The 24,198-nt window shown below is 47.1% G+C and overlaps 1 protein-coding gene and 2 long non-coding RNA genes across 3 annotated transcripts; 1 reads left to right on the top strand and 2 right to left on the bottom strand.

Moving 5' to 3' along the window:
- Positions 1 to 1,943: 1,943 nt before the first annotated feature.
- LOC104582929 lies at positions 1,944 to 5,055 on the bottom strand. The gene is made up of 3 exons (XR_731026.3): positions 4,734 to 5,055; positions 2,795 to 2,988; positions 1,944 to 2,697 (listed from the first exon to the last, which is right to left on the bottom strand). It is a non-coding gene; the product is annotated as an uncharacterized LOC104582929 (long non-coding RNA).
- Positions 5,056 to 10,454: 5,399 nt separating this feature from the next.
- Positions 10,455 to 13,556, bottom strand: LOC100833972 (subtilisin-like protease SBT1.7). The gene has a single exon (XM_003562247.4). It carries the CDS (start codon positions 13,247 to 13,249, stop codon positions 10,928 to 10,930), a length of 2,322 nt encoding a protein of 773 aa, XP_003562295.2. The 5' UTR covers positions 13,250 to 13,556; the 3' UTR covers positions 10,455 to 10,927.
- A 5,102-nt stretch (positions 13,557 to 18,658) lies between these two features.
- LOC112269812 lies at positions 18,659 to 19,551 on the top strand. Its single transcript, XR_002961948.1, has 2 exons — positions 18,659 to 18,836; positions 19,021 to 19,551. It is a non-coding gene; the product is annotated as an uncharacterized LOC112269812 (long non-coding RNA).
- The last annotated feature ends 4,647 nt before the right edge of the window (positions 19,552 to 24,198 follow it).

A 24,198-nucleotide genomic window follows, 5' to 3' on the forward strand; every position in this document is an offset into this window, starting at 1 on the left:
TCACATTCTGATGGGAGTGTCTGCTGTCTGTTGGGCTATTTGGAATTGTCGAAATGATATTATTTTTAACAGCGCTAGAGTTGTTCACTTTTTGCAGGTTATTTTCAGGGCCACCGTTCTAATCCGTCTTTGGTCCCTCCTCCTCCCTGTGGACAAGCGGGAGCTTTCGGCTTCTGTGTGCACTCGGCTAAAGACGGTCACTCGAGATATCTCCAACCTAGCTAGCTGGCGGCCTGTTGTTAGATTGCAAGATGCATAAGAATTATCTTCAGGATCTTTGTTTTATTTGGCTTATTTTTGTCTTCACTTTGTGTGATTCGTGAATTTTGTACTGAGATGTTTTAACTTTGTAATAAATTGGCTGTGTGCATCGGTTCGATGCAGAGGCGGGGAGCCCCCTTTTTAAAAAAAAAAGTAGTATAAATGATGGGAGACGTGAAGATACATGGAAGCTATGATTGATGGCGGTCGCTGCGCGCTGCTGCTTAACTAAGCTAATTAAGCAGCTGCATGCGGCAAACTGGACGAAGAAGAAGGGCTGACATGAGACGAGGGAATGATTAGGGGAGTCGACAACGAAGCATGCAGTTCCTGAACCGAGTGACGGGAAGAGAAAGATTGACTCGATTGCTGCTTTACGAGATGGGCGGCCTAGCATGCGTTAGCAGCCTGCCATGCCAGCATCCAGTGCTGCTGGTGGCAGCAGCAGCCACAGGTTCTGCTTCTCTTCTCTTCTTGTTTGCGTAACTCAGATGTGCAGCACTACCCTGCAAACAGGAGTATTGCGGGGATGGTCATTGGTCAGACGTCCTCTTAACATTTTTACAACTAGGATGATACCCTGATCTATAAAATCCGTGAGAACTTGGATTCAGCAACTGCAAATTATTTAGGCATTACTTCGAGACAATGGGAACAATGTTTGTTAGCAGTTTGATAGATACTCGTCATATTCAACAACAACAAGCCTGGTGGAAACAAATATATGCAGATGTGGAAGCTGGAATAAACAAACTCTTGCTAATCATCCTTGTTCAATCTTAATTAATACCTGCAGTGCCGGGCTAAATCACATTTTCTTGTGTTGTTACCTGTCATCGATTGTATATTAGTAGCACGCGTGGATTTTAAAATTTTAATTCCAGCATTGGTAGCAAACAGGACTGCCATTTCAGAGAGATGCTTGAATTGGTATCTATTATTTATTTACTTTCAGAGAAAAGCTTGAATCGACATCTATTTATCATCTGAAAAGTTTGCAGTGTTTGACTATTCTGTTCATAAGCTTTTAGTATTTAAATATTTCTGGTTTTATTTGCTGGGTTTCCCTATTTCTTTAGTATTCCGAAGGGCATTTTTGGCGAACATGCAAAATGGAGATCATGAACATTAGAGCTGAATTTTATATAAATAATTCAATAACCATGTAGAAGGAATCAGAAGTATTAATCAATCAAAAGCTATTCATTTTTTTCAGCTGTGGCATAATAAGTCTTGTTTTCCAGGTTAATTAAGTTCTTGCTTTTGACATGTTATCAAATGATCTACAATTCACCGCTAAGGTTTGCAGTATTTGTTTTTGAAAATAGAAGTCTATTACTCCGGCCTCTACACAAATGATGCATATTGAGCCCCATATTTCCAGCCTTACCAAAATTTTGGCATGACCAAAATATTGGCAGGTATGAATTGTTCGGGTAGCCATTAGAGTCTTCCAAGAAATTGGCAAAACAGGTGGCTCACATTTGATTCGTAACAGAAGGACTTGCCAAAAAGTTGTGAATACTCCGTAAGAGACTATCCAAAGACTGTCAATGCCAGTAGTTGGGACTGATTTGTGGCCATATTATCCGCTGCTTTACTTGCAGATCTTTGTTGCATGAGTTGGATCTAGATTGAGTGGCATGCACATCTTCTTATGCTAATGCTATGTATCTATATGATGGCTGGCACTTAGCTTTGTCCATGTTCTATTTTGTGTCCAACATCAGTAGCATACGTATACAACAGACTTTGTAGAGACGCTTGCCCCTAAGTTTTAGCTCTACACTGTTAACAGGAAACAAGCACGTTCGTTGCTCCTATGCAAACAAGTTTTAACACCTTTACATGCATACATGATGTCCAGCATTCCGACATCCACTTGTAGCCTTACGAGTTGCAGTGAGGGGGCAGTTCTATTTGCTCAAGCCGTCTACAGCGACATCTGATCGCCCTGCAAAACGAAAGTTCTCCTAAAACACCAAGAACAAAAACACAGTAACCTGTCATTGCTAATATTCCAGGTCACCCTTTCTGCGTTACCACAACACTGGTCCTACAATACGGGGAATCGGCGCGCAGGCTTTATGGAAGATGTGCCCTGCTTGCACCGCAGCTGCATCAGCCCTTCTGCAGCACTACTGCATCTTTCCAGGCATATTGAGCAGTCCACAGAAGGCTCGACGTCATCGCCTTCAATTGTTCCATCCAGAGTTTCTCGTCCTACTTTGGAGACAGGTCTCAGATGCGGTGCTGCAGCTTCCATATCACTGAAAGAGTCTGCTATGGTTTATTTAACCCTCTGGGTTGGCAGGAAGGCGCTGGAGTTCGAGCTAATAATTAGGTTTTATCCAATCTCTCATCCTTATATTTGCATATATCAGCTTCGGAAGGAAGATAGGTCCTGCCCCAGTGCCCATAGTTGACACTGTTTTCCTGTAACGAATGGAAATTAATGATCGATGCAGAACTGTAAATATGTACGTAGATTTGGTAAAATACACCAAAGTTGTGAGCTGAACGTTGTGCAGACCTTCTTCCTGGAAATTACTCCACACTTCTGAGTCTCTGATGAAGCCTCTCCTTAGCTTGTTGCACAGTCAGTCATTCGATACATTGGTGCTAAGTCTAGAGCTGAAGAGCATGTTGCTCATTGGTTCAATTATGCTTCCGCTAGATTCCCCACATTCTCTCTGGCTTCCCTGAGCAACTTCATAGCCCTGCATTCTGTAAATTGATATATGAGAAATTGGCATTCGAGAGTTACTGAAGATATTTTTATTATTCATAGAAGTTGGTACTGCTAAGAAAAACTAAATTTAGAAAGTGTTCTATTGCATCTTGCAAAGCGGACGTTCATTTAATCATGCATTGTTACAATTATATACAAAAGAAACAACAATTTTACTAAGGAAAATGAGGGTGCCTGTCTAGAATAACTTCAACAGAGCATTTCGTGCCACAAATGATTATCTGCCATCCGTGGAACCCCCATGGGTTTTCAAGTCTAACATAAAACTTCCTGTGAAACATTTTCTCACAGAAGCAAGTTGCACACATTTACAATTAGTATAAGTTTCTTTTACAGGGGTTTAGTCATTTAGTGGCAGTTTATGCATTTTAATGGTCACAGTTTCACAATAAGCTGGGCTATACATTGGCACACTCAAAAGGCACAAGCTATTAAAAAATTGACTGCCAAAAGGTACAAACTATAATGCACATTTTAATTTAACCCTTGTTATTATTATGGTAATGGTAAGTAATAAGAAATCCAAATTGACACTGTCAATTAAATAAATATCACATTGTTTCTCAAAATAAACACATTATCAGATTAAATGCTAGTTACAAAAGATATTTTGCTGCAGGCACTGATGGTTAAATATTGGTGGTATAAGTAACAGCTTCCCCCATATGAGCACATGTTAGAGATTGACCATTACAAAGCAGGAGCAGACACCCGTTTCTTCATCATAGGCACGCTTTGGGTGAAAAGAAAATGTAGGGCACCCGTTTGTTGTAGTACACCATGGCAGTAACTTAACACTATGAACATGACTAGTCTTAGATTGGGCAAAAGAGTGGCAATGGTTCTTTCCTTTAAAATGTTGAATCAAACAAATCAATCATATAAGAAGAAACAAATTCTTTGGTAGCTCTGTATCAAATCCTAATACCACGGTCTAATCAAATTGGTTAGCCAAAGAATGATAATGGACCATTTTTGAGGCAGTGACCGTTTTGTTGTTGTTGAAAGAAACAGGAACTTGACAGAATATGTACAAGGAACTGCATGTTCTTTCTAATTGTCAGAAGTAGACACCCAAATTAATGTTCCGAAGATTTGAACTTGGGATGTGAATTGTACATCTACTCGTCGTAGCTCATATCCTCCCATAATCTGTAGTACAGAACTAAATTGTCTTGAATGCTGCACCAATCACTATTGACGAGAATGCATCACTTGTAATATGCATTTGTTTCATTATACCTTACCACATCCACACACGAAGGAGGATTTTCTGTTAGACCATCTAGAATACATTACTTATTGTGCCACAGACAAATTCGTGGTCTCTTTTTTGGATTTCTAGTTCCCTCAAATAAAATGTAACAAATTCTGATTCACGGTTGCTATCCATATATGCCATATGGTAAACTCGTGGCCTCTCTGAATGCACGACAAACTGATGATAGCGTGCTCCTGGTCACTATCCGCCTACCCATAACAACTACCTCCGTTCCATAATTCTTGTCTCAAATTTGTCTAAAAATAGATGTATCTATTCCTAAAATGCGTCTAGATACATGTAAACGACAAGAATTATGGAAGTAAGGGAATAATCAAGTGCAGCATTTCATCAAACACAGAGCACGCATCTCCCTCGGTGTTGTACCAAAAGGGGAAAGCAGTGTCCCTTGCACCCTCAAATTTCTGCTGCAAGAGGAAGAGGATATGGGCACCTCACCTGCCTGGGGTGGGCGGAGCGATGGGGATGGAGCCGGCGGCGGGCGGCGAAGGGGTCTCACGGCTCAGGGCTTCGGCGGGATCCATACAAGTCACGGAAATCAGTGTTATCGCCTCGGCATTCTAATCAGGCAATTTTCAATCACGCGATCACCTCTCCGATCAGTACGAATTCTGATTTCTCAACCGAATAGACGCTGAGACGCAAGCACCGGCAGCTGCCGGACGCCAGTTCACTGTTCACGCGAATCCAGTTCGCGGATCCAGTTCGCATCTCAGTCCAGAAAGGACCTCGACACGAGTACACGACCGGAAATGAATCCGCGGTGCAGAGGTCATTTTCCGGTCGAGTAAGCCCAACAACAGTCACCACAAAACGGCCCAGTCCAAAATACCACATACCAGCCAACGGGCATGCAGGGTCTCTGAAAAAAAGGCGACATTAACTGGAGCCACATCGGCAAGAAGCCCGTGCGTTGCTACAGAATAACGAAAAAACAAAATATGCGGGCTTAATTTTTCACGAGTCATGTTTTTTAAATTTAAGTGAAGTTTTATTATATATTATTACTTCATTTTTTTTGTACACGAGGGGAGTTCTCGAGATGGCTAGATTTTTGGTATGTTGAGAGTCGTACCACTCAGGTAACCCCTGCCCTGCTTTAATTAACTACAGGATATTGAGCCAGCTTACGTAAGATTGTTTTCTTTATGGTTACAACCATCTTCCTGGTGTTTCTAGGCAAAAAAACCTTCTTATCTTATACTAAAATTCGACGAGACGTTTACACCATGTAGAGGTTGGATTTTTTTTCGACGAATCATTATCACCAACACAAATTTCGTTATCAAATTATTATTTCTTTCGATCCATAAAATGTGTCATCCACTTAGTACAAAATTTGTACTAACTTAGTATAACATAGGCAGCACTTTTTATGTATCAGAGGGAGTATTAACTAATAAAATATTTGCATCAATTAATAATTAATATTCTCATGGGTTGAAGCCTTGGAGGCAAGCTAACTTGTGTATTTTGTACTCCCTCAGTTCCATATTAAGTGACTCAAATTTACCAAAATATGGATGCATTTATACCTAAAAAGCATCTAGATACATGTAATAGAAAAAACAATTAATATGGACGGCGGGAGTAGAACACCAAATATGGACTCAAATTAGCAATTAAGCTAACCTTTTTTACTTGACTCACTCTCCGAGTCATGCCATGTGGGTCAGGATGGCAATGGATAGTCAAAATGTGGATATTCATGGATATCCAGCCCATGGATCGTGGATATGGATCGGATTTTCGATCCATGGTCCACACATGGATACCCGCCAACTCGTGAACCGGGCACGGATATCATATTTGATCCATGGATATTCATGGATACCCGGTATTTATTAAAATAAATAAATAAATTCACATGTGGATCCACTACTCGATAGATGTATCTTCCGTTACTGCAATAAAATACTCCCTCTGTTCCGAAATAAGTGACGTGGATTGGTATTATTATTTTGAGCAGGAATATCTTATTTTTGGAGTATTATTATTTTTGTTGAACACAAAGTAATATATATGTCTAGTAATCCAATTGGCTTTCGCATAGTTATGCATATGATTTTTCCGTGTAAACTCCGTCACACCTTAAAATTTATCCTGAGTCCACCACAAATTTGAGTCACTTATTGGACGGAGGGAGTATATTGCATGGATATGGATAATTATGAATATGGATATTGTTTTGCATCAACAGATATTTTCGTGGGGATAGTTGGTCCTGCGATGGATATGGATATGGATATGGATTTGGTCGACCCGTCCAGACCCGCCCCGTTGCCATCCTGACATGTGGGCTGAGAAGAAGAAGGACAAATGGACAATAGTTTTTTTTAGAAAAAAAGGAGAAAGCCAAGCTCGAACCGCACCGCCTAGCAGGCCCGACGAACAGTGAAAGGGGAATCTCTTGGTGTTGCTGCTGGTTCTGTGGCGTGCCACCACGGGACCGTCTGCCTCCGCCTTCGCCTCTGTTCTCCCTAAACTCCAACCCCTCTCGTAATTGTCGATTGTTGCCACACCCTCAGAGGACTCAGCCCACCGTTGCGCCACATACGCCCCACCTCCGTCCCATGCCGTACGCCCGAGGCAGGCGACCAGCGGCGATGGCATCGTCCTCGTCCTCCTCTGTTTTATTGGCGGCAGCGAGGAGGTAGACCCAAAGCACCGCCACGACGGCACCTCGCCGCTCCTGCTCGGCATGAACTGGATCCCACCCCCGAAGCGATGGGTAAGCCCTCCCCCGCCTCGATTCACTCCCCTTCTCACTCCGATCCCGCTCGGGGCTCCAATCCGGAGGTCATTCGTGGCACCGGCCAGCTGCGGGGGGTCGTCGTCAGATTCAGTGCTGCTATGTTCGAATTCCACCGGGGATTGGATTGGCTTCCAGGAACCTGAAGTAGGATGGGGATGCGGTGGTGGAAGCGGGGTTAGCGGAGGAGGCGGCGCGAGGAACGCCAAAGCTTGGGGGGGGGGGGGGGGCTAGCTCGAGCGAGGTGGATGCGGGGGAAGAGGTCCGAGGAGATATTTTTGCTTGGCGAGGAGACGGGCATAGGCTGGATCGTGAGACTGCTCGAGGGACAAAGAGGGAAAAAAATACAGGACGGATGCCCGCCCGTCCCATCACCAGGACTTTTTTGGCAGACGTCCGCCCAAAGCAAGGTAGTGGACGATTTTTTTTCTCTTTTTTGGCCATTATGGAAACATTTATTTTTTCATCTTTTACTTTTAAAAATTTAGCTTTTAACTTTTTGAAATTTTTATATATTATTTTTGGCCTTTAAATCTTTGAAAAATTTATTTATTGCACTTTAATTTTTTTTAAATTTACCTTTTAGTTTTTTGACTTTTCATTTTAATTTTTTGGGCTTTTAATCTTTGAGGTTCTTATTTTCGGAGTAAAATGCACTCACGGTCGCTCAACTTGGTTTTGATGCTCAGTTTACTCATTGTTTTCCAAAATCAAAAATTACGGTCCAGGAACTTGACGAAATATCCCACATACGGTCACCGGTACCTTATTTTGTACGTATGGTCCATAGGTGTACCAATTTTCTTTAATAAAATTGGAGGGAGGTCTCTATTCGTCAAAAAAGTAAAATACGGTACAAGTGATCGTACGTGAGATGTTTCGTTAAGTTTATGGACCGTAACTTTCGATTTCCAAATTATAGTGACTAAATTAAGAATCAAAACCAAATTTAGTGACCGTGAGTGCATTTTACTCTTATTTTTGAGTTTTTGATTTCTTTTTTTTTGCATTTTATGGTAAATTTATAATAAAAACTCTCCTAGGTCTCCCTCCCGCGCGGCGCGATGGCAGCATCTGGGCGGCACAACGGCGGGAGCAGCTGGGGGAGTGGCGGCGCGGCTAGATCCGACCGAGAGGGGGGGGGGGAGAGGGCCATCGCCAGGGAGCGGGTGGGGGGATGGGGCGGACGACGCCGTGGCTGAGCGTGATGAGGAGAGTGGGGTGGGCGGCGAAGCCCCATAGAAGAGGAAACTCGCATATCCATTTTGAATGTAATCTTACAACCATGGTAGGATACAATTAAACCAAGTGTATAAGAGCATGTAGACTCGACCCCCCGCCCCACCACCCCCAAATGGGCTTCAAGCGCGCCAATGAGAAAAAACCGACCCAACCACGACCCCCAATTTGATTTTAGTCCGGCACGGCCCCACTTCTCATCTGGCGCCCTATGCCGAACCCAACCCACGAGGGAAGGAGGAGTGGGCCCGCCCTTTCAGTGAGATATTAATCGTCTTCACCGGCTCCCTCTCGACTCTCGAAGCGAGTAATGGCGCCGCCGCCGGTCAAAGGCCGCTCGCCTCCCGTCGATTGACACGCGGCGCGTCCCTGGGTAATCCCAACGCACGCTAGGCCGAACTCTCGCTGCATTTACACAGCCCTCGCCCGCTCGCATTCCCTGCTCTCCTATAAAAGCAGTGCATCCTGGTGGTGCTCACCATTGCTCGTCCGCGTCTTCTCGCCCACCCACCTCCCCCCACCCACCCATTGGACGGCGCGGTGGCGCACGGCTTCCCCGCCGCTCCCTCAACGTGGAGGAAGCCGAGGCCGGTCCTCCATGCCGCCGACTACCCTTGCCTGCCGGACACTCGTTGTCTTGGCGCGTGGCGGCTGAGCCTCGGCAGCATCTCAACGGCACCGTTGCCGGGTGGACCGATGAAGCAGGCGTCCATCACCGAGCATTTCTTCAGCGGCCTAACGCCGGAGCAGCGGCAACTGTAGAAGTGGGACCGCCAGTTCAGCAGCACCTAGACGACGTTCTTTGCCGACCCCATGCGCATGATCTCACCACAACAACACCGGCCGGCAGACCTTTTGGGGGGTGTTGTGAAGGACCCTGGCGGCGTTGATGGACCACATTGCTGCCGGTGACAACCCTCGCCTGGAGTACCGGCGCCCCTCGGTCGGACGCCACCGCTGGCCGGTGCGCTCCAGTGGTTCCTTTTCCTCGACGAGGTCGTCATCAACGGTGGTGCGCACGCAACTAGCCCTCCGGGCCATCAAGGACAAACCCGGCTCCTCCCGTGGGCTTCTGGCACCATCGCCGCCCCGCGGCCATCTCTGCCTCATCCGGCTGAAGAAGGAGGAGGAGACTCGGGGGTGGGCGCCGCTGCCAGTGTATGAGCGGACGACGCTCGAGCTTCGCCTCGCCGAGGGAAGGTGAATTCTGATACTCCAGTTGTGATGTTTTAGTTAGGATCCGGAGGAGCACCCAGGCCGGCCCGTGGCGGAGCTGGCCAGCAAGGATACCGCCGAGCGCGCGTGCCGCCTCAACCTTGACCTCAACGACGACGAACTCCTCGCCTGGTCGGCGAGGGAGCACAAGAATGAGCATGCCGAGCGCGCGCCGCCTCGGCCTCACTGTCGAGTTTGACGATGAAGAATCGTGGGACGACGGCCGGCAGCGACTACGACGACGAGTAGGCTAGTTTTTTTTCCGTATGTTGTAATAATTTTGTCCGAACTAGTTAAATTTCGCTGTGTTTCATAAATTTATCCCTTTTTTTTGGATTTTGTATCGAGGGCACGGCTGGAAGCCCGTGGATCTCCAAATTTTATTTTGCGCTGACACCACTCAAACGGCCTCGCGCGGGCTGCGGAATGGGGGGCGCGAGCCGAGACGATCTAACCTACGCTTCGACGAGCCCGTCATTCCGACACACCCACACGAGTTCTATTTCTAGAAGGCCAGCAAAGGGAGATAGCAACACGGAGACACTAATAACAACAAAAGCGCACATGAGTATTTGTTAACTCACGGGTCCATACGGATGCCAAACACAAGACCGTGAAGAACATTTGTTCTTTTCTTTATTCATTCATGTCCATCTTTACTTCTCCCTCTTTTCTGTGCACTCCGTTCCTAAAAGAGAAATGTCACGAGGACGCTCCAGCTTTCAACCCCTTCCACAAAGTTGATAGTGCAAATTAATTGATCCTCTTTTCCCTCTTTGTAAACAGCAGAACTCTACCGGCCCAACCGTGCAGCTTTGATCCACCTGAAAACCTGCTGCTGCTGTCGCCTCTCTTTAGCTAACACGTCTTGTTTAATGGTGTGCTCAATTTCATAAATTAGTGGTTGCAAAAAGGCAAAAAGCTTATACAACATCTCTTGTTTTCTTGTCCTATTGGCGCAATCAAATCGGTGCAGGCTTTGTATTATTCATTCAACCATTTTCTTACAAAATAACATAAATCATTCACTGACCAAAAACCCAAAGTAATGCAAAAGTAAAGAAATGCTAGTAATGAACATCTGCAGGGAGCATTGCCGATAGCCCACACAATTTCCATCCGGCTGCAATAGAACTGTCCTTGGAGAGCTGCAATCAATCCTGATTCAACCCAGGACCCAATCCAAGCTAGCCAAGACAGATAATCAAGAAAGCAACATCCCCCCAACCATCACACAAATCCCTTTCCATCATCACCATTTCTCCCCCAAATCCCATCTAAAAGTTAAGACCGATCTTATTAACACTTTAAGATGCCACCAAATGTTACCCATTCCTCGTGTCCACCCAATTTTTTTTACACGGCAACCCGTTGAATAAATCCCACCATTCAGAAATCCACCTATGGTATCATGTAACTTGTGTATTCACGTCCACGTAACCGCAATAGGACTGGCGACGGTGTGCTTACCGTCGGACCAGACAAGCCGGCCGAAGGCGGCGGTGCCCGACGGTTGCGACTTGGCCGCGGTGAAGCTCACCGTGTAGCTCTTCTTCTCGCCGGCCACAGAGAACGCCAGCTCCGTCGGCTTGACGTCTACGGTCACGCCGGGAACGGAGACTGGAGTGTCCACCTTGTACGTGCCCGCGGCGCCGACGTTGGTGACCGTGCGCGTGTGCGTCACGGTGGTGGCCGCAGCAGAGCCCGCCGCGTCGCTGTTGGCCGTGGAGTAGACCACGGAGAAGGACGGGTAGTTGAGGCTCGAGACTGAGTACGTCTTGTTCTCGGCGCAAGCGTAGCTCTTGCCTCGCGCCAGGGCGGCGATCATGGCGGGCGTGTACTTGAGCGCGCAGAGGAAGTCCACGTAGTCCCTGGCGCCGAGGTCGTACACGAGGCCGGGCTCCACGGCCCGCGTCGGGTCCACGTGGCCGGCGCCGTAGTCGAACGGCGTGGCTGCCGCGCCCGTCGCCGCGTCCAGGATGGGCGCTCCATGGCCGCTGTACGTCGAGTAGGCGGTGCTCATGAGCGCCGAGCGCACGGCCGCGGGGCTCCACTCCGGGCGCGCGCCCCTGAGCAGCGCCGCGAGCCCGCTCACGTGCGGGCACGACATGGACGTGCCGGAGATGATGTTGAACTCCACGCGCCGGGTGTCGGCCGCGAGCCCCGTGGGGCCGGCCTTGCCCGTCCACGCCGCAAGGATGTTGACCCCGGGCGCGATGACGTCCGGCTTGAGGATCTCGGGCGTCACCGTGTTCGGCCCGCGCGACGAGAACGCGGCCACCAAGGGGGACGGGTGCACGTCCACCTGTGTCCCGGCGACCACGATGGTCGCCGTGGGCTTGGGGTCGGACGCTACATAAGACTTTATGGCGCTGCCTTCTTTTTCGCCAACGCCGGCCGCAGGGAGGAGATGTGCATCGGCCACGAGCTCCTGGCCGTTGGCGGCCGTGTTGGCCAGCACCATGCCCGCCCCGCCGGCGTCGCGCACCACGAAGCCCTTCTGGACGCGCGCGCTGATGCCGCGGTCGCACACCACGATCTTGCCGGACACCTTCTCCGGCAAGAGCGTCCCGGGCATGCAGAGGTTCCCGCTGGTGGAGTTGGAGGCGTTGGCCGCGTAGACGATGGGGATCGGGGTGCTCGGCAGCGGCTTCCCGGCGTAGAGCGACACGCCCGTGTAGTTCTTGCCGTTGCCCAGGACGACGTACGCGGGGAAGTCCCGGTCGAGCGTGCCGGCGCCCACGGTGGTGATCCACGGCGCCACGTTGGAGAGCGTGGCGCTCCCGGGCCCGGCATTCCCCGCGGAGCAGGACACCAGCACGTCCCGCTCCATGGCCGCGAACGCGCCGATGGCCACGCTGTCGCGGGAGTAGTCCGCGGAGCCGCCGCCGAGCGAGAGGGAGAGCACGCCGCAGCCGTCGGCCACGGCGGCCTCCATCCCGGCCAGGATGTCGGAGCTGAAGCAGCCGCCGAGCCAGCACACCTTGTACACGGCCACGCGCGCCCTGGGCGCCATCCCGCGCGCCGTGCCGGACGCGAACCCGAAGAGGTTCGCACCCGCCACGGGTGCGCCCGCGGCCGTGGACGACGTGTGCGTGCCGTGGCCGTCGTCGTCGCGCGGGGAACGCGACTCCCTGCTGGAGTCCATGGGGCCCATGGCCGCCTCGTAGCCCCGGTTGAAGAAGCGCGCCCCGATGAGCTTCCGGTTGCAGGAAGAGGAGTTGAAGCCCGTGCACGCGCCCTTCCACGACGACGGCACCTCGCCGAGGCCCGCGTCGTCGTAGCTCTTGCTCTCGGGCCAGACGCCCGTGTCCAGCACGCCCACGACCACGTCCCCTTTCGTGCCGGACTGCGGGAACAGGCCTTCGTTGCCGGCGAGGCCCAGGAACTCGGGCGTCCGCGTCGTGTGCAGCTGGTACCGCGTCTCGGGGTTCACCGCCAGGACGCCGTCCATGGCCGCCATGTCCCCAGCCTCACGCTCCGTCAGCCGCGCCGAGAACCCGTGCAGGAGCGTGTCGTAGGTATATATCATCTTGGCGCCGGACACGGAGCGGAGGGACGCGCCGTACCACTCGCCGTGCTCCGTGTACCCCGCCGGCATCGCCGACTTGGCCATGTGGACTATGTACGTCGCCCGCAGCTCCTCCGTCGCAGCCGAGGCCGCCACGGCGAGCGCCGCCACCAGCAGCAGCCTCATTAGCATCCTGCTGCTACTGCACCGGCCGTAGCGCTGCATCGTGGTACACATATATCGTTTGTGAAATATAAACACACCGGGTATTATCTGCTACAAGGACGTGCGCTTATATATATACACGGTCTTGCTGATTAAGAGATGAGTGGAAGAGTGTGAACAAAAGATGGACGGTTGGTTTGTGTGTGCTGCGAGAGGGGAAAATAAGAGAGAAGATCTAGGTGAAGTATCTCTGTGGTTAAGTGATTTCTTAGGGGTAAGTAGATGGAAATTGAGGCTGGAGTAAAAGATGATCTATATCCATAGCACACAACGAAAAGCATGTGTTCGTTCGCACGGGAGGCCAGGAGAGAGGGTGGTGGCCTGGTCGGGTTGGAGGTGGGACGAAAGAGCCAAAGAGGTCACATGGATTTGTTTTCTTCGCTACCTTTGGGACTTTGCCACTGCCAATAGAGGTCTGTCCTGTCCAGCTAGCTGTGTCGTTCGTTCTCCCCTTTTTCGTGAGGCTTTCAGAGTACGTGTGTTTGTGCTGCTGTCTCGCCGAGGGGATTCTATCGCCAAGCAATCACACGCCTGAGTTTGTTGGTTTTTCCGGTGGCATTTGAATGCCCGAACAACGTCACGGTGCTATTCCGCGACTTCGACGATCATTAATTACGCTAGGGAGGAAATTTATTCACGGACGTATCTCTGCATTTTGTCTCCCTCGCATTTGTCAGCTCTTTCGGGGAAAAGGTGAATCCAGCATCTAATGACAGTACGCGATATCAATTCCAACTGACTTTACTTGTAGCAGACGTGGTTAGAAAGTCCGAAGTCGTTTTTGCTCAAGGAGCTGTGTAATTTTATTTTTGTTCAACTGAATATAGTAGTGTAGTTGGTTGCTTTAATATATGACATTTTGTTTTCGCAAACAAAAAAAGGTTGCCAAAACAGACGTCAAACGAATTTGTATCGATGAGTCTATCTATTACACCGTTTTCACTACTGCGAATTTTTGTTTTTGTGAGTGTCAAGAAAATACACTTTTATTGATCAAGCAGAATGTTTCATTTTATCCATCAAGATGTTTCCCTCCCATAAATCATGGTCCCATCGTGAAAAAAAAAATGCATGCATTTTTAAAACACAATTTTTTATTGATTGTGTAAATTTATTTTTCAGAAAGAAAATTTATCTTGGAAATCATGTCAGACGTGATTAATGCAAACATATAGCTCCAGTTACAAATCATGACCGGCAACTACCTTGCACCCGTTTATTAATATGTAATTGCTATATGCGATGTTTATTTCTATCCCATCAATGAAATCAAATATGCTATCTCATGATGTTTATTTGTAGAACATCAATCAAATCAAATATGTCATCCTCATTAAATCTTGACCAGGTTTCCATCTTCTTCGGTTCCCCTCGTCTCCGATAACCTATTGGACGTCTGGCGGTGAGAGAAACCACAGATCAACGTATGTCCATTGTATTAGTACCTTTTTTTGGGTAAGATTTTGTGTGTCCTTGGTGGCAGCGGCCTACGGTGGAAGCGACGACGCACGGATTAAAGTTATTCCGACTCCATCCCAGTTCTGATGTTGCTATCATGGTATACTACATGAAGTTTTTGTGTCTCACGGCTCATGATTTCGTGGTTTTTTCCTCTTCCTCATCGGTCCGCGACGATTCAATAGCCTGCCAACCTATCTTGCGAGGGGTGTGTCTCGGCCACCGCACGTTCAACGATCTCAAGTTCTCACCCGCTAGGGTGGGAGGCTCATGCGGCTTAGTAAAACCTAAAAGGGTAGTCTAACTTTGGAGGTTTGGTCTTCTAATGTCTCGTTACCTAATATTTGGAGAAATATCAAGATGTGAATGGCGCAGTTAGAGAAAGTTGGCTTCAATGATTTTTTATGTAATTTTTGATTGGTTTATCCAAAGTCATTGTTGTGATTTTAGTTGTCTCTATTTTTAGAGAAAAACATTGCTTGTTTTTGTTATGGGGAGCATTGCTTGTTAGTCAATTGCAGCGAGAAAAAGATTATCCGATCTGCTGATACGTGGGACGCAGGGTCGATCTGGTATTGAAACCCCATATAAAGAACCTGATGTCACATGTTTTCTTTTACCTAAAGCAAAAAGCTAACGTACGCGGGATTCGGCCTCTGATGTAAGTATGATTTGGTTCCGGTTCAGTTTTAGCAAATTTTTTTGCCAATGTAGCATGTTTGGACGTAGGTACGTACCGCAGCGTAACATACATAATGTTTTCTATCCTCAGATATCAAATCCAACGATCAAAAAAATTGTGGTGAAGTGGATCAACATGAAGTCTGCTCTCGGTACCTCTCATATTACTTTTAGTATATAAAAGATATGATCTAATCGAATGATGATTAAGAGATTTATAACTTTTTTTTGTTGGTTTGCATCAACACTATTTAGGATTCATCCGGTCTCATTGTCAACGCTATGCTACATAGACAAAAAGAAAGGCGTGGACAATTAGGATACCATGCCTCCCATGAGCATCGGGAGAAGTCTTAAATAGATTTGTTTTCGATGATGGCACAATTACATGTAACTCCAACGATTATTTTTCACATGGAACTATTAATACAAATTGTACACTTTATAATATTATGAAAGTGGATTGGAAAACGGAGAAAACCAAAACCCAGCTACAGCCCCTGCATTGTTCTCTCCAGCAGCTACCCTAGCCACCTCTACTAGCTATCGCCTACCCACTTCCTCTTTGCCATCACCACCAAGTGAAGCTCGCGTAGTGGACAGCGGTGACATGATCTCTGTAGGTTGGCAACCATCGGATTGGAGCAGCAGCGTGCCGGCACTGCGGTTTGGTGCTGCTAGCTTCTCCGAATCCAGTGCTGTAGGCGGAGACGTTGTGCTGATGTGTCGTCTATTCTCCTCCTCCAATATCCTTCCTTGTTGTCACTGTCGTTGCTGTGAAGGGATTCCTCCACGAGGCATTTCTCGTCGGAGCATGGGTTGAAGGTGATATAGTTGTGGCGATTCCTCCACGAGGCATTTCTCGTCGGAGCATGGGTTGAAGGTGATATAGTTGTGGCTTTGGTATCGACCGGCAATAATGTGTGTTGTTGATCCTAGTTTGCCGGATGCAACGTTTGGATCCTTGAGTTGAAATCTACACTAGCCCCTCACTAGAGAGGTGGGGTGGTGGTGCGGCCTTTGGATCTAGCTAGGTTGGGGTTAAAGCGCTTTCAACACAAAACATCCTCGCCCGACAACAATTGGATGTGGTGTAGGTAGGGTATGGCGACATTTTGGCATCCTAATCCGGCACTCAGTACTTCTCTGCCAGAGCGAGTAGGACAAGGGCTTTGTGCATATCAGGGGGCGGTCGGCCGAGAAGGAAGGTGGACCGTAGCATTGCAAATGAAACAATAAGTATGGATTTGCTCGCATAAAAACTTGTGATACTCACCTCTCTTGCTTGATTAGGAAGCAAAATATTGTCAAAATTGGCTCCCGGATCGACTTTGGGGATGATAATTCAAAGTCAACCATTTGGTTGGACCCAACAATATCGTTGCAGGAGCCACAATTCATTCTCTAAGACATTGTCTTGGAGTTCGATGCTCTTTATTTGTTCCCATGTTATCATGACGGCATATTTGGTCTCCACCAAAGGACTGTCGTAGATGATGATGAAAATATTTGTTGCGGGGCTAGAATATGGTCTCAGATTTGTTTTTTTATAAGCCGATTTGTTCGGTCTTGTTACTTGTCATCTAAGAAAGCAGGGATCAGTAGAAGTTGTCTTATCGATCCTTTATACCCCCTCCGTCCTATAATATGAGACACGCACGCATCCCTAGATCATCAATTTAGCTAAGGAAATATAAATTAAATAGTTAAATAATTATATCATTAGAATGTTCTTTCGAAAATGATTCTAATGGTGTACTTTTTGTTAAGAAACATACGTATTTAATTAATTAAATTGAGAATTTAGGGTTGCGTGCGATGGAGGGAGTAAAAGATTCATGACAAATCTATTGATAGTATCCGACCAATTCAAATATTTTTTTCATCCTTGAGTTTGGTCTCCTTGTCGTGTCTTGATCTGTGACCAGAGTCAGAGTTCCGCTGGTGTTTATTTTCGTGTGAGTTTTTTCACCATTGTTTTTCGTTATTCAGAGCTTTGCAGACTGCAATATTTGGATGGTGTCAACTGAAATCGAGGTCTCTGCCCAACCAGAGCCTCTTCGATTCGGGAGATTGAAAAAACACATGAATAGAAAAAAATTTAGAATGGCAATGTAATGTCCACTTGAATCCGACAAATGGAATTGTATTTGCACCAGAGTTTGTCTGATTGAACACATTGAGCAGAAGAAAAATAAATCTTAACAGAAGGTTTGAGTGGATGTGAAATTTCCTATATAGTGCAAAGAAATCCTTAGAGAAATTTTATATTTAGTTCAATTTAACAAATCAAACTGACTCGCATAGGAAAAAAATCCTAAGGACTTCAATCCATCATCCGATATTCCTACAAAATCATTTGAATCAAAAAGAGGCCCATAACTTCTGGCTTAGATAGAAATTAACTATAGTTAGATTATCTGGGCTCAGGTAGACACAATATAATTTCTGGAGTAGTTCGTATTGATCCAGATGACCTTAATTTATAGTCTAGATCTGCCGACATAATAACAACGTGTGACAGCCAAATAGGATGGTTGCTTACAGTAGTATTTAGATAGCCATTTGGCGTTTCGTTTCTTAAGGAAAAAAAGAAGTAACTTGAGCCCTGTTAGAAAAGTGTACAAAGGTGACCTAGTAGGGTACGATCAATCAATCCATCTTTCATCTAAACAATTGACCAATACGATTGTTTATCTGGTATTCTTGACGTGGTGATGTAACCAACCTTGTGGACCTCCTTGTTACTATGCTGACACCATATCTTCTGAAAATTAGAGAAAAGAAGGGGAGGGAGAAAATCCAACCAGCAGCTCGCAATCATGCATGCATCATGGAATTGATCGGCATAACATAATACTCCTATGAGTATACTTAATAAAGAAAGTTAAGGGGCCAGCCAGCTTGTGTAAAGAGAAGGCCGCTTCTTTCTTTCTTAGGTACTCTCTCCGTTCAATAATTCTTATCGTGGTTTTAATTCAATATGGAACGGAGATACTTTATAGATTGTATTTACACGATACACCGATGAGGGCGATTGATTAGCACTTGGAGAAATGCTGGTTCTCTTCGTCCTGTACGAGTGAGTGTACTATGAACGGACAGAGAGATGATGGGGACGCAACACATGCTAATTGGAGGAGGAGCGCAGAGAGAGGGGAACTGGCACGGAAAAGTAGTGACATGATTAGCCTAACATGGGGAATCCCTGTGCTGTTATAGCGTGGGGCTTTCGAAGATTGTGGTCCTGGAATTTTCTGTCACGGCCCGTGTATATGTGCAGCTGTACAGTTTTCGTATTGTTTGGACAGGGATGACTGGATAAGATATATCGGGCATCTGCAGACTGCAGGCTACGAGCAAAGAATGCCACTCGTGAAGTCGTGATGTAGAGGTGATTCCTTTGCCGTGGAAAATATCACAAGAGATCTCGGGGAAGCGGAGCCTACAAAAACAAGTGGTAACTACTGTTTTCCCATAAAAAAAACATACACTCGTCAAGTTATTTTGTTTTATTTGCTTCTAACAATTCTCAATAGTTCCCGATGTACTTTTACTATACGTGTCCGTGTGCGTCTGTCAGCGCGTTTTTCTGTACCTACAAACGAGCAACGGCAGCGGAGTAACACTGTACCTCCAAGCAGGTTTGGGGTGCGCGTGGCGGTCAGTCATCGGCCGTTCCGCCTCTTCCTGCTGCCGCTAGCCAGGTCTCACACCACACCACGTATTCCACGGCGAGTTTTGGATCTACTTTTAAGTTGCACAAGGCAGCTGGCCGATATGGCCGACCTCTGGATGCATTTCTTCGTTTCCTGACTTCTTTGTCCGTTTGCTCACCCGTGCATGTTCGTGTCTTGGAGTTACCTGCCATGTCGCATGCGTCCATCTCCAGCTACCGAACATTCAGCGCTATTCGCACCACACAGCTACAGGACGCAGTCAACGTAGAGTGGATTAGTCAGGCCATTTTCTTCTATTACCACCCCACAGGGTACCAATTTGTGGGGAAAAAAATTGCAAACAAGTATATTTGCCATGCCTAACAGGAAAAGACGGACACTGAGACTGACAGAGAAAGAAGAGCGGCATACTGTACAGTGTACACCGGTCTTTGCAAATTCGGAATGCCCACCTGTATTTACTCCGAATTTTTAATATAAACATTTTTGTATTTACGGTAGACTTTTTGTTAGAACATCTCAGTGCCTCTAGGGATCACAAGATATTAAATACCAAATGAATGCATTATATGAAAACAGATTTCATGATAGATCTAGCGATCATGATTTGGCAATGCAATATTCTTAATCATGAAATCTGCTCCAAATGCACCCCAAACTCTCCCTGTTTGTCCATTTGGTGATTCGTGGAAAAAAAGGAACCCGGTGATGACCCCCTATTTGTCCAAAAAAATGTCCACCTTTTCCATTTATTTCTCAAATTTGGGAGAGAACAAGAAGTGTGCCCTTGTGCAAAATCTGTCCAACACTTGTCCACTTGTCGGCCTGTTGCACACATCATATGCTAATGATGAGGACGAATTGAGGCTCTGATTGGACAACAAGGTATTTTACGCATCCTCATTTATCGAAACACGTCCTAAATGGACAATTAGGATGGACAAATGGAGGCTCACCCTGGTTGGAGATGTCCTAAGATATTTATTAACTCAATCCTCAATGCCTGATTCAGGTAGCCAATGCAAGTAGCTAAAATGCAGTCTATAGACACCTGGCCGACATGGATCTATCATGCAAGCAGGAATGATTCGTTGGTGCCATGATCATCTATTTGCAATGATAACATGAGAAATTAATCAAATTATACACGGGCGGTATGGACAGCTGCCATGGAGAAGGAAAGAGTCGAAGGGAGCAAGGAAGAATCGGCCAGTGGTTGGCTGAGCGCCTGAGCCGATTATCATTCAGCCTAGAGTAGCTCACCTGGTAGCGAAAGGCGACGGAGAGACTCGTTGCAACGCCGGCGGGCAACATGCATTTGTAGTGTTGTGATGGCGTGAACTAACTTGCGCCGGGCTACTTCCTACTGGTAGGTGAGCCGTCGAGGTCTCGGCCCACAATTTCGTGGATCACTGTTTGAGGCGTTCGTTGTCCGTTGGTCGTTATACGGCCTTAATTGCCTTCGCCCAAGTACTCCTAAAGCTGTCACTACGTCTTTAATTTGGACACAAAACACATCCTCTGAAGTCTACATACGGTGATTGAGTTCCAGCATAAGCAGTGCGATGCAGGATGTTTCTTCTGTGACGTTAAAATCCAATAATCCCACAGGATTCCTTTCTGGCGCTCCACTGATGGATATATATACAATGACCGGGCGACCGCCTGATGTAATACTAGGTCAATTTTTTAAGTCACTCGTGGCCGCTGCAGTTTTACCACCTGGCTGCAGTTTCGGGCAGGTAACGTAAGCGATTCAACGCCACAAGACCACAACAGGCACCTAAATTAACTTGTTCGTAGGAGCTAAGAGCATCTCTGAAAGAAAAAAAAAAGGCAAAACCGAAAAATAACTGTCACCTTAAAGATTTGGGAGGAAAAAATGGGCTAAATAGATACGGTAAAACCAATCTGAACCCGATTTTTTTTTCGGTGAACAGAATCCGCGAGGCAAAAATCCCAATATACTCGGGATGTAGTTCAAAAGTTCTCGGTACCCAACATCTCGTGAAAACGGTTGGGCGGGCTGAAGTTTCAGCCCGCACTTTCTTCCTCTCCCAGCCCCTCCATGGCCGTCGCATGCCCGCGCGTCCTGCCCCTTCTCGCGCCGCCGCCCCTGCCCGCACGCCGCCCCTGCGGCCCTGCCCCTGCGAGCGCCGCCCATGGTGCCCCGGCTTGCCCCCGAGCTCGCGCCCTGGCTCGCCCCCGCCGCGCCGCCGCCCTGCCCCTACGCGTCGGCCCGCGCGGCCGTGCCCGCTCATGGCCCCGCCCGCCCTGCTCGCGCCCATGGTCGACGCCCGCCGCACGTTGCTCGTCGATGCCAGCCTGACTGCTCGTTTCTGGTTCAGTTTTCGGTTTTGCGAGGACTCCGGCAGAACATATACCCAATACTCGTTCTCGTTTCAGTTTTCGGTTTCTATTCTGGCCGCGTTTTTTCAAAACCGAAAAACACTGATACCGAATACGCGTTTTTTCGGTTCAGGTTTTTCGGTAACCGCTAGAGTTGCTCTACCATGCACGTACGAACACCACATGCATGTACACCACATGCATGTGAAAGACAATTTTCTGCTGAACCATCTCAATTAATAACGACGACCAAACACATTGGCGTTTGGAGCTAGCAATGCATCCAATTGGTGCGCGGTGCTGCCATGAATTGTTTTCGTCCGGTCGACCGATCACCTGATTGGCGTTTTTCTGTTACTACCATGCGTGTTAGCTTAGCTTAACCATTAATGTAATGGTATGTACGTGAAGCATAGCAAGGCGCTGCGTGGTTTGCAAGATTCGCGGCCCCATTGCTTACTTGCTGTAGACTCCAGCCTCCTGCGGAGCAGTTCGTGTACTGTGCATTAATGTTTTTTGAAGATTTTTTTTAGAGGAAATGTTTTTTTTAGCGAAGGAAATGTTTAAGATGTGCATCAATGAAACTTTTACACCTAGGACCAAGGCCCAGCCAGAGGCAACCTGCCCTGGCCCCTGGGCCGCCGGGTGGAAGGGGGCCCTGCCTTGTTCTTTTTCGGGTAAAAAGTAGTTCCTTCCGCGAATGGCTGACCACATCCGCATTTCAGTTTCAACTCCGTCGACATTTCACAACAACAACAACAACAACAACAACAACAACAACAACAACAACAACAACAACAACAACGGCTACTTGCCGTCTTCTCCCCTCGGTCTTCCATTTGAATCCCAAATTCCCAACCCTCTTCTCCTCCTTCGCCCCTTCTTCTCATCTTAGATCTCCGATATCGCGATCCGCCATGTCAACCTTGTCTCCCACCTCATCGTCCCCTCCCCCTTCTCATATGAGATCTTCGATATCGCGATCCGCCATGTCAACCTCGTCGTCCCATACCACCATGTCCGGCGGCAATTCATCCTCCTTTTCGAAAAAAGGAAAAAAAGAAGAAGTAAAATGCAGAGGTCTGTCTCCATGACATTTTTTGTCACATAGCGTTCAGGTTCAATTTACTAAGCTTCAAAGAAGCCCAATTAAGCATTTTCCAATAACCATTTTTTAGTTACATTTGTACAATTTGATAATCTGTCAGTAATATTCCTCATCAAGAAAAAGTACCGGGGATGCGAGGAAAACTGGAAGGTCTTTTTTTTTTAGGAAACATAGTACAAACGCAGACGCTTACAAACGCGCACTCACACTCACCCCTATGAATGTATGCACGCACACTCTACCCCTATGACATGATAATTTTAGATCTTGAGCCACATACTCATGAGAGGGCCTTGCTCAATTCAAGGGTACTCAGCTGAATAACAGTTATGTATTATAAACCATATATGTATTATATATGATGCATGGCGACGTATCTGGTGAAAACCCCTGTTGGGTGCAAACTTGCAAACTTTTTCTAGTCCGTCATTGAATCTATAACGTGTGGCACAGATGAGAGGTAGGAATCTGTCCCACCACTTAAACGTACTTTCGAAAAAAAAAGGACGGACGTTTAAGTGATGGGGCAGATTCCCACGTCTCATCTTAAGCACATGTTTTTGATCCAACGACCGACGAGAAAAGTTTACAAGTTTGCACCCAAGAGAAGTTTTCACTGAATACGTCGACTTTGATGCATCTATTATATACTAAAGTTGCATGACGGAGCAACCACAAAAAAAGATAGGATGTTAGAAAATCTCACAAAAGCAAAAAAATTGGCCGTCCATTTAGAGAATCAACCAATCTCAGCCGATAGATCAGCGAAATAACCTTTCCAACACTAAAGTTGAAAGAAATTACCCACCTTTTTGATTTTCTTTTTTTTTGCGGGGAAAGAAATCTATTACTCATGAAACAAAACAAAGTCACTGCGCAGCGCGCATTGTACAAACTCAGGTTTCTCTCCCAACCATCGATTAGTACATCTATCAGATCTTCCTACATTTGCTAGAATATGGCTAACACTATTTTGGCTTCTTGAGCACTTCGTAATTTTAATGCCAGGGCGTTGCGCCATAAGCTCCTGCAGCACCTGCACCTTGTTGCCATACATGGAGAGTTTAGCTGAAGTGTCGTGGATCAGGTTCAAAGCTTCAGCAGAGTCAGTCTCCACAGTGAAGGGCTCGTCAGGCATGTTCATCGCAAGTTGGACGCCATCAAGAATTGCAGAAATCTCAGTGTCAACAGGGTTCAAACAGAACTGCAAATGGTGGCAGGCCAGGAAGATAGGTTCTCCACTGGCATCCCTAAGAGCCATGCCGGTCCCTCCTTCACCCGTCTCATAGCAATAAGAACCATCGACATTGAGTTTTAGTAGCCTAGTTGGTGGCGGAGACCACCTGGCACTAGATTTTGGCGTTCTCACCTTTGCTGTCGAGGAACAGAAGGCTGTGAAGTTCACCACCTGCTTTCCTTTGTCACAGTTCTGGCCTGGGTGTTGTCGGATGAGCAGCAAGGTCTCAATATAGCTATTCAAAAACTTCCGAGAGGCTTCCACCGGAGGCGCCGGTTTGTCATGTGTAATTTCGTTGTGAACATCCCAAATCCGCCAAATAGTCATGAGGATAACAGACCGATGGTTCACACTAACACTTTCCAGAAGATCGATAAGCCAATCTCTTCTTCTCAACCAAGCTTCAGGGTTCGGCAGTCCCCAATCAGAGCACATCGCCTTCCACAGA

This window comes from Brachypodium distachyon, chromosome 1 (genome assembly GCF_000005505.3).
Source record: "Brachypodium distachyon strain Bd21 chromosome 1, Brachypodium_distachyon_v3.0, whole genome shotgun sequence".
NCBI classification, from domain to species: Eukaryota; Viridiplantae; Streptophyta; class Magnoliopsida; order Poales; family Poaceae; genus Brachypodium; species Brachypodium distachyon.